Source organism: Malaclemys terrapin, chromosome 3 (genome assembly GCF_027887155.1).
Source record: "Malaclemys terrapin pileata isolate rMalTer1 chromosome 3, rMalTer1.hap1, whole genome shotgun sequence".
Taxonomy (NCBI): domain Eukaryota; kingdom Metazoa; phylum Chordata; order Testudines; family Emydidae; genus Malaclemys; species Malaclemys terrapin.
Genome location: NC_071507.1, coordinates 146,609,771 through 146,623,966, shown reverse-complemented (window position 1 = coordinate 146,623,966; position 14,196 = coordinate 146,609,771). Strand labels below are relative to the sequence as shown.

The window sequence follows — 14,196 nt, the reverse complement described above, 5'->3', positions numbered from 1 at the left end:
TGCCGCCATGCTGTGCAGAGCAATGATTCCAGAGTACTTGATAGTCTCGTGGCGTGGCAACGTGTCCTACTACGGAGGACCCAATAAGGCCGCTCTCCCCAAGAACCTAATGCAGCGGATTTCCAATTACCTCCAGGAGAGCTTCCTCGAGATGTCACAGGAGGATTTCTGCTCCATCCCCGGACATATAGACCGCATTTTACTGTAGCTGCTGTAGCAGTGACTAACCAGTAGAGCGGCTTGGGCAGGACAATCATGCAAAACCGGACATTGCTAGATTTTTTTTCAATAGTTGCACTGCCCATGACTGAATCGTTAAGCTAATCAAACTAATCATGAGAAACCCATTTTTTAAATTGTTAATATTCCTGTTCTGTTACAAATAAATGTTTAGATTTTTACAACACTTACTGGCTGATCCTTCCCCAGATTCTGTGTCCGGGGTAACGGCTGGGGAGGGTTGGTAGGGGATCTCTGTAAGGGTGATGAAGAGATCCTGGCTGTCGGGGAAATCAGCGTTGTGAGCGCTGTCGACTGCCTCGTCCTCCTCATCTCCTTCCTCATCTTCCCCGTCCGCTAACATGTCCGAGGATCCAGCCGTCGACACTATCCCATCCTCAGAGTCCACGGTCACTGGTGGGGTAGTGGTGGCGGCCGCACCGAGGATGGAATGCAGTGCCTCGTAGAAACGGGATGTCTGGGGATGGGATCCGGAGCGTCCGTTTGCCTCTTTGGTCTTCTGGTAGCCTTGTCTCAGCTCCTTGATTTTCACGCGGCACTGCGTTACATCCCGGCTGTATCCTCTCTCTGCCATGTCTTTAGAGATCTTCTCGTAGATCTTTGCATTCCGTCTTTTGGATCGCAGCTCGGAAAGCACGGACTCATCGCCCCACACAGCGATGAGATCCAAGACTTCCCGATCAGTCCATGCTGGGGCCCTCTTTCTATTCTGAGATTGCACGGCCATCACTGCTGGAGAGCTCTGCATCGTTGCCAGTGCTGCTGAGCTCGCCACGATGTCCAGACAGGAAATGAGATTCAAACTGGCCAGACAGGAAAAGGAATTCAAATTCAAATTTTCCCGGGGCTTTTCCTGTGTGGCAGTTCAGATCATCCGAGCTCGTACTGCTGTCCAGAGCGTCAACAGAGTGGTGCACTGTGGGATAGCTCCCGGAGCTATTAGCGTCGATTTCCATCCACACCTAGCCTAATTCGACATGGCCATGTCGAATTTAGCGCTACTCCCCTCGTCGGGGAGGAGTACAGAAGTCGAATTAAAGAGACCTCTATGTCGAACTAAATACCTTCGCGGTGTGGACGGGTGCAGGGTTAATTCGATGTAACGGCGCTAACTTCGACATAAACGCCTAGTGTAGACCAGGCCTTACACTTGTCTTTATTGAATCTTATCTTGTTGATTTCAGATCAGTTCTCCAGTTTGTCAAAGTCATTTTGAATTCCATTCCTGTCCTCCAAACTGCTTGCAACTCTTTCCAGCTTAGCGTCTGTAACACTGCAGACCAGGTGGCAGCTCATGCCAAGGCCCATAGGCCTCACTGAACACTAAAAAATATATAGCTGGAGCCAGTCAGGGTCACCTGTGTGTTAGTATTGTTAAAATAGGCATTAGAGTTATAAAAATGTGTTTAGTGTGTTTAGACTTTATTAAATGCTTGTAGTGTGCTACATATATTAATCTCACTGTACCCCATGTTATAAGGTGATATTAAGTGTTTGCATTGTAATGTTCTTAATTGTGTAAGTCATCAAACAGGAAAGAAGCATTAATTAATGTAAAACGCTGGCTTCCTATAGAAAGTGTTAGGTCCTGCCTACAAAGAAGGCCCATTGAAACTGAATGAGCTGTTGTGAAACAAAGGCTTTGTTAATGCATCCTCCCCTTTCCATGAAGAGGACATGTATGCATGAACTCATCCCATAAGATTGAACTCTGGAGGGAAGGGAATAAATATCCCTAACAAGAATAAACTGGATCTTTAAGCTGCTTGGACTCAAAGGGGCAAGAATTACTAAGCATGAGCAAAAGATCCCCAGTGCTTGGCCTGGGTTAGCCCTAAAGGACATATAGAAGCTGCAGTAATACGCAAGTTCTATCACCTTTTGGAATGTAAGACTGTAACACATTTGTGTATTTGTATGCCTTGTAAATAACTCATTTCTTTTTCTTAGTTAATAAATCTTTAGACAGTTTATTATAGGATTAGCTATAAACGTTGTCTTTGGTGTAAAGTGAAGTTGATCTGGGGTAAGTGACTGGCCCTTTGGGATTGGGAGTAACCTGAATATTATTGTGATTTTTGGTGTAAGGATCCATTTCTCACCAAGGCAGGCTTGCCTAGGTGGCAAGATAGACCAGAATACCCAAGGAGACTGTCTCTGACTCCATGGTTAGGTTATTAGAGTGCCTGAGGAGTTTACACTTGTACTTGTTTGATGAAATCTAAGTATAGAATTCATAGCCAGTTGCGGGTTTGTGCCCTGCTTCTTAACAGTCTTCCCTGGGGTGGGTACTCATGCTCCTGAGACACTTCAGACAGCTTGTGACACTGTCATCTGCAAAATTTATAAGCATACTTTCCACTCCATTTCCCAAGTCATTAATGAAAATGTTGAATAGCACCAGACGCAGGACACACCCTTACAGGATTCGACTAGATATAGCCTCCTAATTTGACAGCAAACTTTTGATAATTCCTCTGAGTATGGTTTTTCAACATGTTGTGCATCTACCTTATAGTAATTTCATCTAGACCAGTAGTGCTCAAACTTTCCCAGTCGTGCCCTCCCCCTTCCCCCAGTAACAGAATCTGTCACGGTCCCCCTCCATTACTGCACAGCCAAGGCTTCCTCAGCAGTGGAGTTTGGAATGAAGGCAGGGATGGGGGAGGAGTTAGGCCTAGGGGTGGAGCAGGGCTGGCCGCATGGCTCTCCCTCCCTGCCCCGCTGCATGCCCTCCCAAATGTTCCTCTGCACTTCCCGAGTGCGGTGTGCCCCACACTTGGAGAACCACTGGTCCCTAGTTTGCTTATGAGAATGTCAATGGGACAGTGTAAAAAGCCTTGGTAAAATCAAGATATTTCACGTTTACTGCTTCCCCTGTATCCAATAGGCCGGTAACCCTGTCCAAGAAGGAAATTAGGTTGCCACTACCATGATTTATTCTTGGCTATAAAAGATTTGACAAATATAATAATCAGAGATACAGGAGCCGACTCCGTGGGTGCTCCGGGGCTGGAGCACCCATGGAAAAAACTAGTGGGTGCTCAGCATCCACCAGCCATAGCTGATTGGTAGTGCCACTGAGCAGCTGTTTTGTGGCTCGGGGAGTGGCTTGGGGCAGGGTGGAGAGCAATGACTGGGTAGGGGCCTCAGGGAGGGCATGGGGCGGGGATGGGAAGAGGCAGAGCGAGGGTGGAGACTTGGGGGAAAGGGTGGAGTGGGGCAAGACCTTGGGCAGAACAGGGGTGGAGCACCCCCAGGGATAACTAAAAGTCAGTGCCTCTGATCAGAGGTGAGTTCTTATCTTCTTGATTATGTGGTGCATGGAAGTGCTTGGTTCAGATATGTTGAAGATAGAATTTATGCCACTTCACAGCTTGAAGAGAAGAGCTAAATAGTAGTATTTGTCATAGTGACTCGTATATATTCCCTTACTAAAGCTGCCATTAAATGCCCCAAAACTGTGTAGACATAAGCATGTGCCTAACTTAATGCCCTGTGAACCACTTAGATAACGTTAAGCATGTTTGTAAGTCTTCACAGGATCAGGCCTAATAGTGTGTGTGAGCGTGTTTGTAAATATGACGATGGGATTTTTAAACATGATAGTCATTTATATTTTACACGTACATTTTCTAAGCCCTGTGCAAACTAGAAATGGAACAAAACCTGAACCTGTTCTAATTTTGGGGAGATGGGTCAGAAGCTGAATTTGAATAATCAGATTGGTCAGTTACATCGCCTGCTGCTTGGGAAATCCGAGAGCAGAAGTGGGAATAAGATCCCCTAAAGCTGAATGAAGAACCCTTCACTTTTAAGGAATCTAACAGTTATGTCCTTTTCATTGTGTTCTGTAGTTTAATCTAACATTGTCAATCAACTTTCAATTTAATTTATTTTTTAGAATGAAGTTTGACCTCTAGAGCAGGTCAAATAGCAGAAAAAAAAATTGTTTGAAATATAGTCAATGATTGCAATTTAAAAAAAAAAAAAAATGTATTTGCTGAGGGCTCAGTCGTTTCTTTGCCCAGAACCTGGAGCAAGGAATAGTGTGGTGGTATATTTCTCCTGAAGCAGACCAGGCTTTGAGAGTCACACTCTATCTTCCAGGTTCCCCATTGTTCTGAGTAGATGAAGTCTGCCCATTCAGAGCTGCCACAATTGCCAGGTCTGCCCATGCAGAGCTGCTTGCAGGATCAGGGCTTCACTTTGTATTTGGGGAGCGGGACAGGCAGAGAGAACTTTTCAGGTAGCAGATAAGATCTTGAGGAAATAAGTTGGTTGCTTTTATCTAAATCCTGGTTGAAAAGTTGGCTTCATAATGTGCACTTTTATTGAGTCTCCGCAGAAAAACCAAGAATTTGAAAAGGCATAGAAACTGAAGCATCCTCTCATGTCTAAGTGATCCCTTCAGAATATGACAGAGGCATTTTACTAGGGCAGTGTATGAAAGCAATCATTTGAATAACTCTCCTTCAAGCAGTTGTCATTTTTTTAAAATCAACCTACCAAGAGTGCAATTTCACCTTCATCATACACTGGACTAAGGGAAAAGGCAGGCAATCTTTAGTCTTACACCAGTGGTATTATTAAGGTTTTCTGTTTTGTGATCCAAGCTTAGAAATAGGAGATGTAAATTTTTGGAAAGGTGATCCCATCTTTACAATGGAATATTCCAGCATTTACTTCTAGTTGTAGAAGGCTCTGAGATTGATCTTAAAATCCTGACATGATCTATATAGAAATCTATTTTAGATAATTTTTAAATGTTAGGTAGCATTTTCTTTGCCCTCAAAGTCCCTTTTGGTTAGACTGATAATATTGATGTATTCTGGCTTTAAAGATAGAAACATATGAAAATGAGTACCAAGCAAACTTTTAAAAACCTCTCTGAAACCCTTCTTTTTTTTCCCTGTTTAATATGTGATTATGGACAATGAAGGAGATATCTATAATTTTAAGGCAGTAAGGGAACAATAGCTGAACCATTAATTGGGAAGAGGCTTTCCCAGGTGCCAGCTAAAAGTTTGTGGACGCAGGAAAAGAAAAAGAGGGTTTAAGTGCAGCCATTTAAGTGTTCGAGACAAAGCATATCACTAACCTTACATGGGGCAACCAATTCCCCATCACCGTTCTGCGTCTGATCTTGTTGCATAAGCAAAAATTTGCATGGCGTGAGCCCAAAGGGACAGACGGCCCCACGGTCAGTCCTCCTCCGATACCCCAATAGAGATTTCAAAAGGTCTCTTACCTCTGAGTTGGCGCCTGGGGTTTGAAAGGGGACGGTCCGTGTAGCGGTCACTGCCTCACCCGGGCGTAGCCATCCGAGTCACACGGCACCAAATATTGTGGAAGAAACAACCTTTACTTTTAGGTTGGAAGCAACAAAATCAGAGACAACTTTATTCAGGACATGCAATTGCAAGGGAAGAACACAGCTGACAGACAGCATCTCTGCCTTAGTTTCTTCAAAGTACAAGCAAAATTACACAAGCATTTATACCTTTTTGTGACGTGGATTAATTAAAAGCATCTGCATTTTATTTAGGCTATTTGCTATTTATTTCAGTTCCCCCCCCCCTTTTTTTTTTAACACCATTATCTCAAGGCTAGGTCACACTAACTATTTTGCTGTTTTTTTTACTTCTAACGTAAGCCCTGCTTCTACAGGTTTCGCAATATTAGGCTAAAACTTAAGACACCACACAACCATGTATACTTTGTTTACGTACTACCTTTTGGTTTAGTGATGATCAGGGTATTGTTACGGAGTATCAGTAGCATGCATTTATTTTTTTTAAGATTATTGGATATGAAGCATTGAGCACTGTGATGAACAGTATCATTGTCAAACATAATTTGCACTCTGACAGTTTGGGATACATGATGTTACTACTTCACATGAATTCGGGCTTATTGTTTCCAGTACAGTGTTAATAAATACATTAAAGATTATATATCTTGATTTTCAAAAAAGTACATTTTCCAGGTCAAGTACTGCATAGTAAGAGAATCTAATCTTTGTTGCTTCCTTTTTTAAACTTTTATTTATTCAGTGGAACAAGTTCCTGTGGAGCCATACTACATTCCATTGTCTCAAGCTGAGGTACTGCAGGAGGGAAGTGATGTTACACTGGTTGCCTGGGGGACTCAGGTCAGTAAGTCTTGTTTAAGATATGCCATAGGGCTGTTGCATGCTGTAGGAATGTAGTAATGGGATTTGACTGTGAGCATGAAAATGAAATGAGCAGTTTAAAGTAGCACACTGAAATAAAATTATAGATGTTTGAATGCTAAAACAAAATATGCTCTGTCCTGGCTGGTACACTTGCTTCGTTGTTTAGTGATCCTCTTCAAGCATTCTTGGGCCACCTTTTAGATGTTGTTAGCATAGCTCTTACAGGTTCTATAGATTATCTCAAACTTTCACTACGAAGAAATCTACATCCGTAAGATTCTAGTGGTTAATTGGCAAGACTGCATACAACATTCAAAGCCCCTGATATTCTGTGAACTTTGTAAAAATTCAAGATGTGGAAAAATCTTTTAAAGCTTGGGAAAGATATAAAATAACACTCTCCAACGCAAAAGTATAAAGCATGAATTTCAGGGTCTAAAGTTTCTCAGTTTGATGTCATTTGGGGCAATAGTTTTTAATGCCTTTTTTATCCCTGAGCTCTTTATAGAGGGGATATATGGCTTGGAATATAAAATTTGCATTCTGATCAATATCTTCTTGTATGCTGTCACTTGGAGAAGACCTGTGTATGGGCGGCCACTATTTTCATGCTCTTTATGTCACTTAGTTGGAAAGCTTCTAAGAGAGAGTGGCATAATTTCCATTACTAAAGAATAGTATTAGGTCAATCTGCTTTTTGGTGGGGATTCTATTGTAGTGGTCCAGGGGTCGGCAACCTTTGGCACACGGCCCATCAGTGTGATCCGCTGGTGGGCTGTGAGACATTTTGTTTATGTTGACCATCCGCTGGCACGCCCCCCCCACCCCCCCGCAGTTCCCAGTGACTGCAGTTCACCGTTCCTGGCCAATGGGAGATGCGGGAAGTGGCGTGCCGTAAACAAAATGTCCGTGGCCCGCCAGCGGATTACCCTGATGGGCTGTGTGCCAAAGGTTGCCGACCCCTGGACCACTACAATAGAATCCCCACCAAAAAGCAGATTGACCTAATACTATTCTTTAGTAATGGAAATTATGCCACTCTCTCTTAGAAGCTTTCCAACTAAGTGACATAAAGAGCATGAAAATAGTGGCCGCCCATACACAGGTCTTCTCCAAGTGACAGCATACAAGAAGATATTGATCAGAATGCAAATTTTATATTCCAAGCCATATATCCCCTCTATAAAGAGCTCAGGGATAAAAAAGGCATTAAAAACTATTGCCCCAAATGACATCAAACTGAGAAACTTTAGACCCTGAAATTCATGCTTTATACGCGTGCCGAAGGTTGCCGACTCCTGTAGTGGTCCCTTGAGCTCAGGCTCAAAGGTGTGCCACTCTGAGTCGCTGTGTCAGGCAACAAACAGTTAATTAAGAGTCTGTGGTTCTGATCTTCTGGCGGGCAGAGTGGTAAGCATAAGTGGTTCCTTGGTGCTCGGGCAGGGGCAATCACAGGGGCCCTGACCCTCTGGGTGGAGAGAGCAGGAAACAGGCTTTTGCCTAAGCCTCCTGGCTATGACGGCCCGCAGTCTTCAATCTGGGGTCCGCCACAAGCAAAGCACAGGTTTACTGGCCAAGGGGTGAATAGGCCATCATCTCAGGAGTGGGTTTGGTATCAGAAGGTAGGGGGACCTGGGCCCAGCCCCAAGGCCTAATAGTGGCGAATGGTTCCACCACTGGGTCAGCCGGGATCCCATTGAAACACGCTGATTCGTGCTCTGGCAACAAAACCGGACTAAAGTCTGATTTCCCTGGGCCAGTTCCTACCACAATCTGGGCAGGGGATTCCGTAGTCCAAAGGTCCGCTGTCTCCTCCGGGTACATTGCAGACAGCAGTCCCGGCAACTCCTCTCCAGGGTCGTTCTCCTCCGGCCAGAGCACTGCACAGCGCAGGTTCAGTTCTGGAGTTCTGCAGTGGGCTGGAGTTGTCTGTCTCCTTCCCTAGCTTGGGTAAACTGAGCTGCATGGCCTGCCTTTTCTACTTCCTGTCATGGTCCTCTGTTTCTGTCTTGGGCCTTTCAAAATCTAGTCCAAATATAAACTGGAGGTTCTTTTGATCTGAGTAATGATTAATAATACTTAGCACTTTTATAGTACTCTACATCTTCACAGTGCTTTACAAGCTTTAATTAATCTTTACAACATCCGATGTGAAACAGGAGATTTCTGCTTTTAGCTGTCCTGAAAAAAATAAAAAAATAAAAGCTTGCCGCACCTAGGACAGAGATATGCAGAGGAAAACAGTTAAGAGGGTTTAAAAACATTATGAAAATCACTTCTCCAAATTTACATAACAATGGGCCTGATAGTACCATAATGCTTTAACTTGCATAAAACAGTAGTTAGTTTTAGAATTAAGGCTTTAGATAAGTAATAGTTAATGATAGTTTATAGTTAAAAATCCAAAATGGCGCTGATGATGATTCTCTATTAGAAAATATCAAAATGGAGGACACAGACTAAGTTGACCAACAGCAGACAAGAGATGGGGGTGAAATAGAGTTCAACAGGCATGACTTAGCTTCCTCTCCAAAAATGCCTAAAGGAATTAGGAGGAGGACTAATGCTAACAGCTAGAAGAAGGATTTAGACAGGATGAGGGTTTATGCTAATAAATTCAAGCTGATTGGCTGAGCTGGTATAATTAGGCAGGGAGGATCTGTGCTAATTTCTGATCTTGGAAAAGCAACCAATCAGAGAAGACTAGGGACTGAATATAAGGCTGACAACCAGCAGACCGATGTGTGAGTGCAGGGCCGGCTCCAGGCACCAGCTGAGCAAGCTGGTGCTTGGGGCGGCAGATTGTTCGAGGCGGCATTCTACCCAATCCTAGGGCGGCACGGACGCTTTTTTGTTCTTGTTCCGCTCCGGCCGCCCTGTAGGGGGTGGCGGCGCGGAGAACCAGAGCACCCTGCAGGGCAGTCCTCTTCCTTCCCTCCCCGCCGACCGGAATGGAGCCCTCGCAGCAGGAGGCGGCGCGGCGGGAGGGGCTGCGTGGCAGCGCCACTGCTGTAGCCCTGGCCGCCCCCTTCTCTCTCTCTCTCCCGCCCGCTCCCTTCCCCTTCCCCCCTGCCTCCCTCCAGCCGGTCCCCCTGCACCCGCGCTCCGGCTGCGCCACAGGTGTTTTTTTGCTTGGGGCGGCCAAAAAACCAGAGCCGGCCCTGTGTGAGGGAACCAAGCAGAGAAGATCAACCAGCAAGGAGAAGAGAAGCAGCAACCTGAAGAAGCAGCAGCAACTGAAGCTTCTGAGGTAGCTAGAGACTTCTAGAAGGCAGCACCCACAGAAGCAGAAGAAGCAGTCTGAGGTGGTAACAGGAGAGAGCAGTAGCAGCCAGGAACCCCGCAGCCCTGCCAACCATTTCTATTACCTTGACAGAACAGAAGGACCACCAGAGATGATACAGAGGGATTATAGAAGGAGTTTAAATTTGATTTTCTGTCTAATTTAAAAGAATGACTGGGTGTGCCAGTAAATAAAGCTGGACACCTGCCTTTGTGTGAGACTCATCCCAACCATCCTGTGACCGTTTGGCCACCCCTCACAGGATGATAGTGTTAAGTAGTAAAGATTTTTCTTATATTATTGTAATGCTTTCTTATGCATTGTATTGAAGCTCTGCTTAACTACAATATTGAAATAATTGTATTAAAGCGCTATGCATGTGTATAAAAGATCTCTATGTACTTTAAGTATTAAATTGTAACGGCTATAGGGTTTATATATGCTATGCTTCCTATGTGGTCTGTGTCTTTTATTTTATTGCACGGCTTTAAATGTATGATTTCTTTCTTGCTTTATTGAATATATTGTAACTGATTATTTCCTTTAAATAAAAAAATATTTTGTTTTAGAAGAATTACTGCTTGGATATCAGTCCTTTGAGTGGAGGGCTGTATCCGTGTCCTCCCAGGGGGTTAGCAGGATTAGTTTGCTCTGAGGAGTCCTCTGCGGGTTGGAGACAAACCCCCTGGTGAAACCCTGGCAATTCCTCTAGGGTGGGCCACCACCTTATTACCCATTTGGGCAGAATAAATTGACAAACCACTTATGGCTATAGGCAGGTCGGTATTAAAGTGCCTGAAGTCCAAATTTGGGGTAACAGATGAAGCAGGTAAGCATCCTTATTTACAGATGGGAAGACTGAGAGGTCAATGTTTGCCAAACATTATTAGTTCTTCAAGTGCTTGCTCATATCGATTCCAGTTAGGTGTGCGCGCGCCGCATGCACGATCGTCAGAGAATTTTCTACCCTAGCAACACCCGGTGGGTCGGCTGTGGAGCCCCCAGGAGTGGCACCTTCATGGCGCTGGATATATACCCCAGCCGACCCAACACCCCCTCAGTTCCTTCTTACCGCCTGTGACGGTCGTTGGAACTGTGGAGTGCGGCATAGCTGTTCTCCACTCTCCCTAGCTTTACTTGTTAGTTCTTGTAGATAGTAGTTTTGTTAATAGTTTTATAGAGTAGTTATAAATAGTTAGCGGGGGTAAAGGGGGCTTTTATCCCCCCCTTTTTTCCTCCGGTGCGCAGCCGGGTTTGTGCCCAAGGCTCCTGGATTTAAGCCGTGCGCGACCTGTGCTAAGCCTATGCCAACGGGAGACCCTCATGACTCTTGTCTGAAGTATCTAGGAGTGTCTCACCAGACGGACAAGTGTAAGATCTGCAAGGCTTTCAGGCCCAGGACCAAAAAGGAGCAGGACTTTAGACTTAAGCAGCTCCTTATGGAGGCAGCACTTAGCCCAGATCTTCCTTCGGCGCGCCAAGTTCTGGCACCGAGCGCCTCGGTGCGCAGTGCCCCGGCGGCGCCCTCGGGTACTGCACCACGAGGAGACACTGATAAGGCCCCACGGCACTGTCCTCCGTCAGCACTGCGTCCGCCGCAAGCCCCTCGGCGCCATTCCCCGTCTCCCATAAGACCCAGGACACTGCCGTACAACAGGCACCGGCTCCCCCCGAACCGGTGGTGGAGTTGCGTCTGGCTTTGGCGCGCCAGAGGGTGCAGGCATCGTCGACACCATTGACTCTGGCACCGGTTGTAGGGCCGTTGAGTCCGGTGTGGACTGGCTCCCCGCCTGGTTCTGTGGTTGAGCCCTGTCTCCCCTCTACGCTGGAGACATTTGCAACGGCGAAGGACCTCATCGCCCTCACGGAGCCGGTGCCATCTCAGACCGCGGCACCGCATCTGCTCCGCACGGTGCAATCCAGGAGCAAGCCTGCCCTGATACGCCCTCCATCTCAGAGTGTGGACTCGCGGCACCGCTCCCGGTCTCGGAGGAGGTCCCAATGCCTCTTGCAGTCCCGGCACCAGTCTTCATCTCAGCGCCGGTTGAACTCGTGGCCCAGATCTTCCTCCCAGCACCGGTCCACTTCTCGGCACCGACCTGAGCATCGGTACCGGTCAGAGTCCAGACGCAGTTCCCGGCACCAGTATGAGCGGCGCTTCTGTTCGCGAGGCCGCTCCCGGCACCGAGTCTACAGACGGTCTTCGTCTTCGCGATCCAGATCGGGATCCCGGTACCGGCATGGCCATCGGCACCGTTCTCGATCCCGGTTCCGCTCTCCGGCACCGCGCAGAGACCGCTTGCCTGTGGACCGGCACCGTTCCAGGACAAGCCTCTGCAATCACGCTTGGCACCGCCCTGGCCCTCAAGATCGGCGTCTTGTTCGTCGGAAGGGGCCTCCCGATCAGCATACCCTGCTCAGGGTCAGGCTGCGGACGACTTGGGCCATTGGCAGGAGGGGATAGAGGACCCTAGACAGGACCCTGCACATTGGTCTTTCTGGACCCCATGGGCATATCACCAGGCACAAGGGGCTCCACCAGCGCCCTCTCGCTCGGCACACTCTGAGCCCAGGGTACCTGAGGCCACCATCACCCGTCCTCCCCAGGGGGCATGGAGGCTCCTGTGCCAACATCCACGCAGGTCCCAGACCCCGGTTCAGGGGATCCTGCACATCAGGGACCCTTGGAGCCGGACCCACCTCTGGATCCTTTACCTCCTGGGGCGTCCTCCTCATCTTCCCCAGATGAGGCGGTGGCGGGCACAACAACCTCAGGCCCACCTTCAATAGACCTCTGTGCCCACCAAGACCTGCTATGTAGGGTGGCATGGAACATGGACCTACAGGCAGAGGAGATAGTGGAGGTGGAGGACCCGGTGGTGAGCATCCTCTTAGCTGATGCCCCATCCCGGGTGGCGTTGCCCATTATTTGCACGATCCAGGCTAACACTAATGCCATATGGCAAACCCCGGCCTCCATCTCTCCCGCTGCCAGAGGTGTAGAGAGGAAGTACTTTGTCCCCTCTAAAGACCATGAGTATCTCTACACACACCCTCCGCCGTGTTCACTAGTAGTCTCCTCAGTGAACGCAAGAGAGCGCCATGGTCAGCAGGCGGCAGCACCCAAATCGAAGGACGCCAAACGCTTCGATTTGTTTTGACGTAAGGTTTACTCAGCGGGGGGTCTGCAGCTCAGAGCCGCAAACCAACAGGCGCTCTTGAGTCGGTACAATTACAACTCATGGAATTCCATGGGTAAATTTAAAGAGTTGGTCCCCCAGGACTCGAGAGAGGAGTTTGGGGCCCTAGTGGAGGAAGGTAAAAAGGTGGCTAGGACCTCCTTACAGGCCTCCCTAGACATAGCGGACTCTGCCGCCAGGACACTAGCGTCTGGGATAGCCATGAGATGCGTCTCCTGGTTTCAGGTATCGGGGTTACCGCCAGAACTGCAGCAGACCCTGCAAGATCTGCCATTCGAGGGCCAAGGGTTGTTCTTGGACAAGACGGACTCTCGGTTGCAGAGTCTCAAGGACTCCAGAACCATCATGCGCTCCCTGGGGATGCATGTCCCAGGACCCCAGCGCAGGCCCTTTATGTCCCAGCCACAGAGGTTCTACCCTCCTGCTCCTCATCCAAGACAGGACCTCCCCAGAAGGTGGGGGCGAGGTGGTAGAAGGAGGTCGATCGGCCCCCAATCCGGTCAGAACCAAGGCCCTCCTAGACCACCTTCAGGGCCTGGGCAAAATTTTTGAAGGTGTGCTAGAGGACGGCGTACTAGCCACTACCCAGGATCCATTCCCTTTATTTCGGGATCGCCTCTCCCGTTTCCACCGTGCTTGGTCCCTTATAACCTCGGACTGTTGGGTCCTTCGCACGGTAGAGAGGGGATACGCTCTCCAGTTTTCTTCGTTCCCCCCCTCACACCTCCCCTCCCCATCCCTCTTCAGGGACCCTTCTCACGAGCATTTCCTTACACAGGAGGTTTCTGGGCTCCTTTCTATGGGGGCCATAGAGGAGGTTCCATCAGAGTTAAGGGGCAGGGGGTTTTACTCCCACTACTTCCTGATCCCCAAGGCAAAAGGGGGTCTGCGACCCATTTTAGATTTACGCGGATTCAACAAATTCATAGTAAACTTGAAGTTCTGCATGGTCTCCTTGGGGACCATCATCCCTTCCCTGGATCCTGGAGACTGGTATGCCGCCCTCGACATGAAGGGCGCATATTGTCATATAGCAATCTACCCTCCACATGTGCGCTTCCTTCGATTTGTAGTAAACAACGTGCACTACCAATTTGCCGTCTTTCCCTTCAGCTTGTCCACGGCTCCAAGAGTGCTCACCAAATGTCTGGCTGTCGTGGCAGCATACCTTCGTCGACAAAGGATACAGGTGTTCCCGTATCTAGACGACTGGCTGGTGCGCGGCCACATCAGGGAACAAGTTCAAGCCCACCTCCAGATAACACTACAAACATTCCATGGGTTAGGCATCTTAC

General features: G+C 47.8%; 1 protein-coding gene across 1 annotated transcript in view; it reads left to right on the top strand.

Moving 5' to 3' along the window:
* The window catches only part of BCKDHB (branched chain keto acid dehydrogenase E1 subunit beta), a 296,116-nt gene that overhangs the window by 98,117 nt on the left and 183,803 nt on the right, over nucleotides 1-14,196 (top strand). Inside the window, exon 7 of the mRNA XM_054023630.1 lies at nucleotides 6,297-6,394. Coding sequence (XP_053879605.1) covers nucleotides 6,297-6,394 — 98 coding nt within the window. The remainder of the gene's footprint in view (nucleotides 1-6,296; nucleotides 6,395-14,196) is intronic.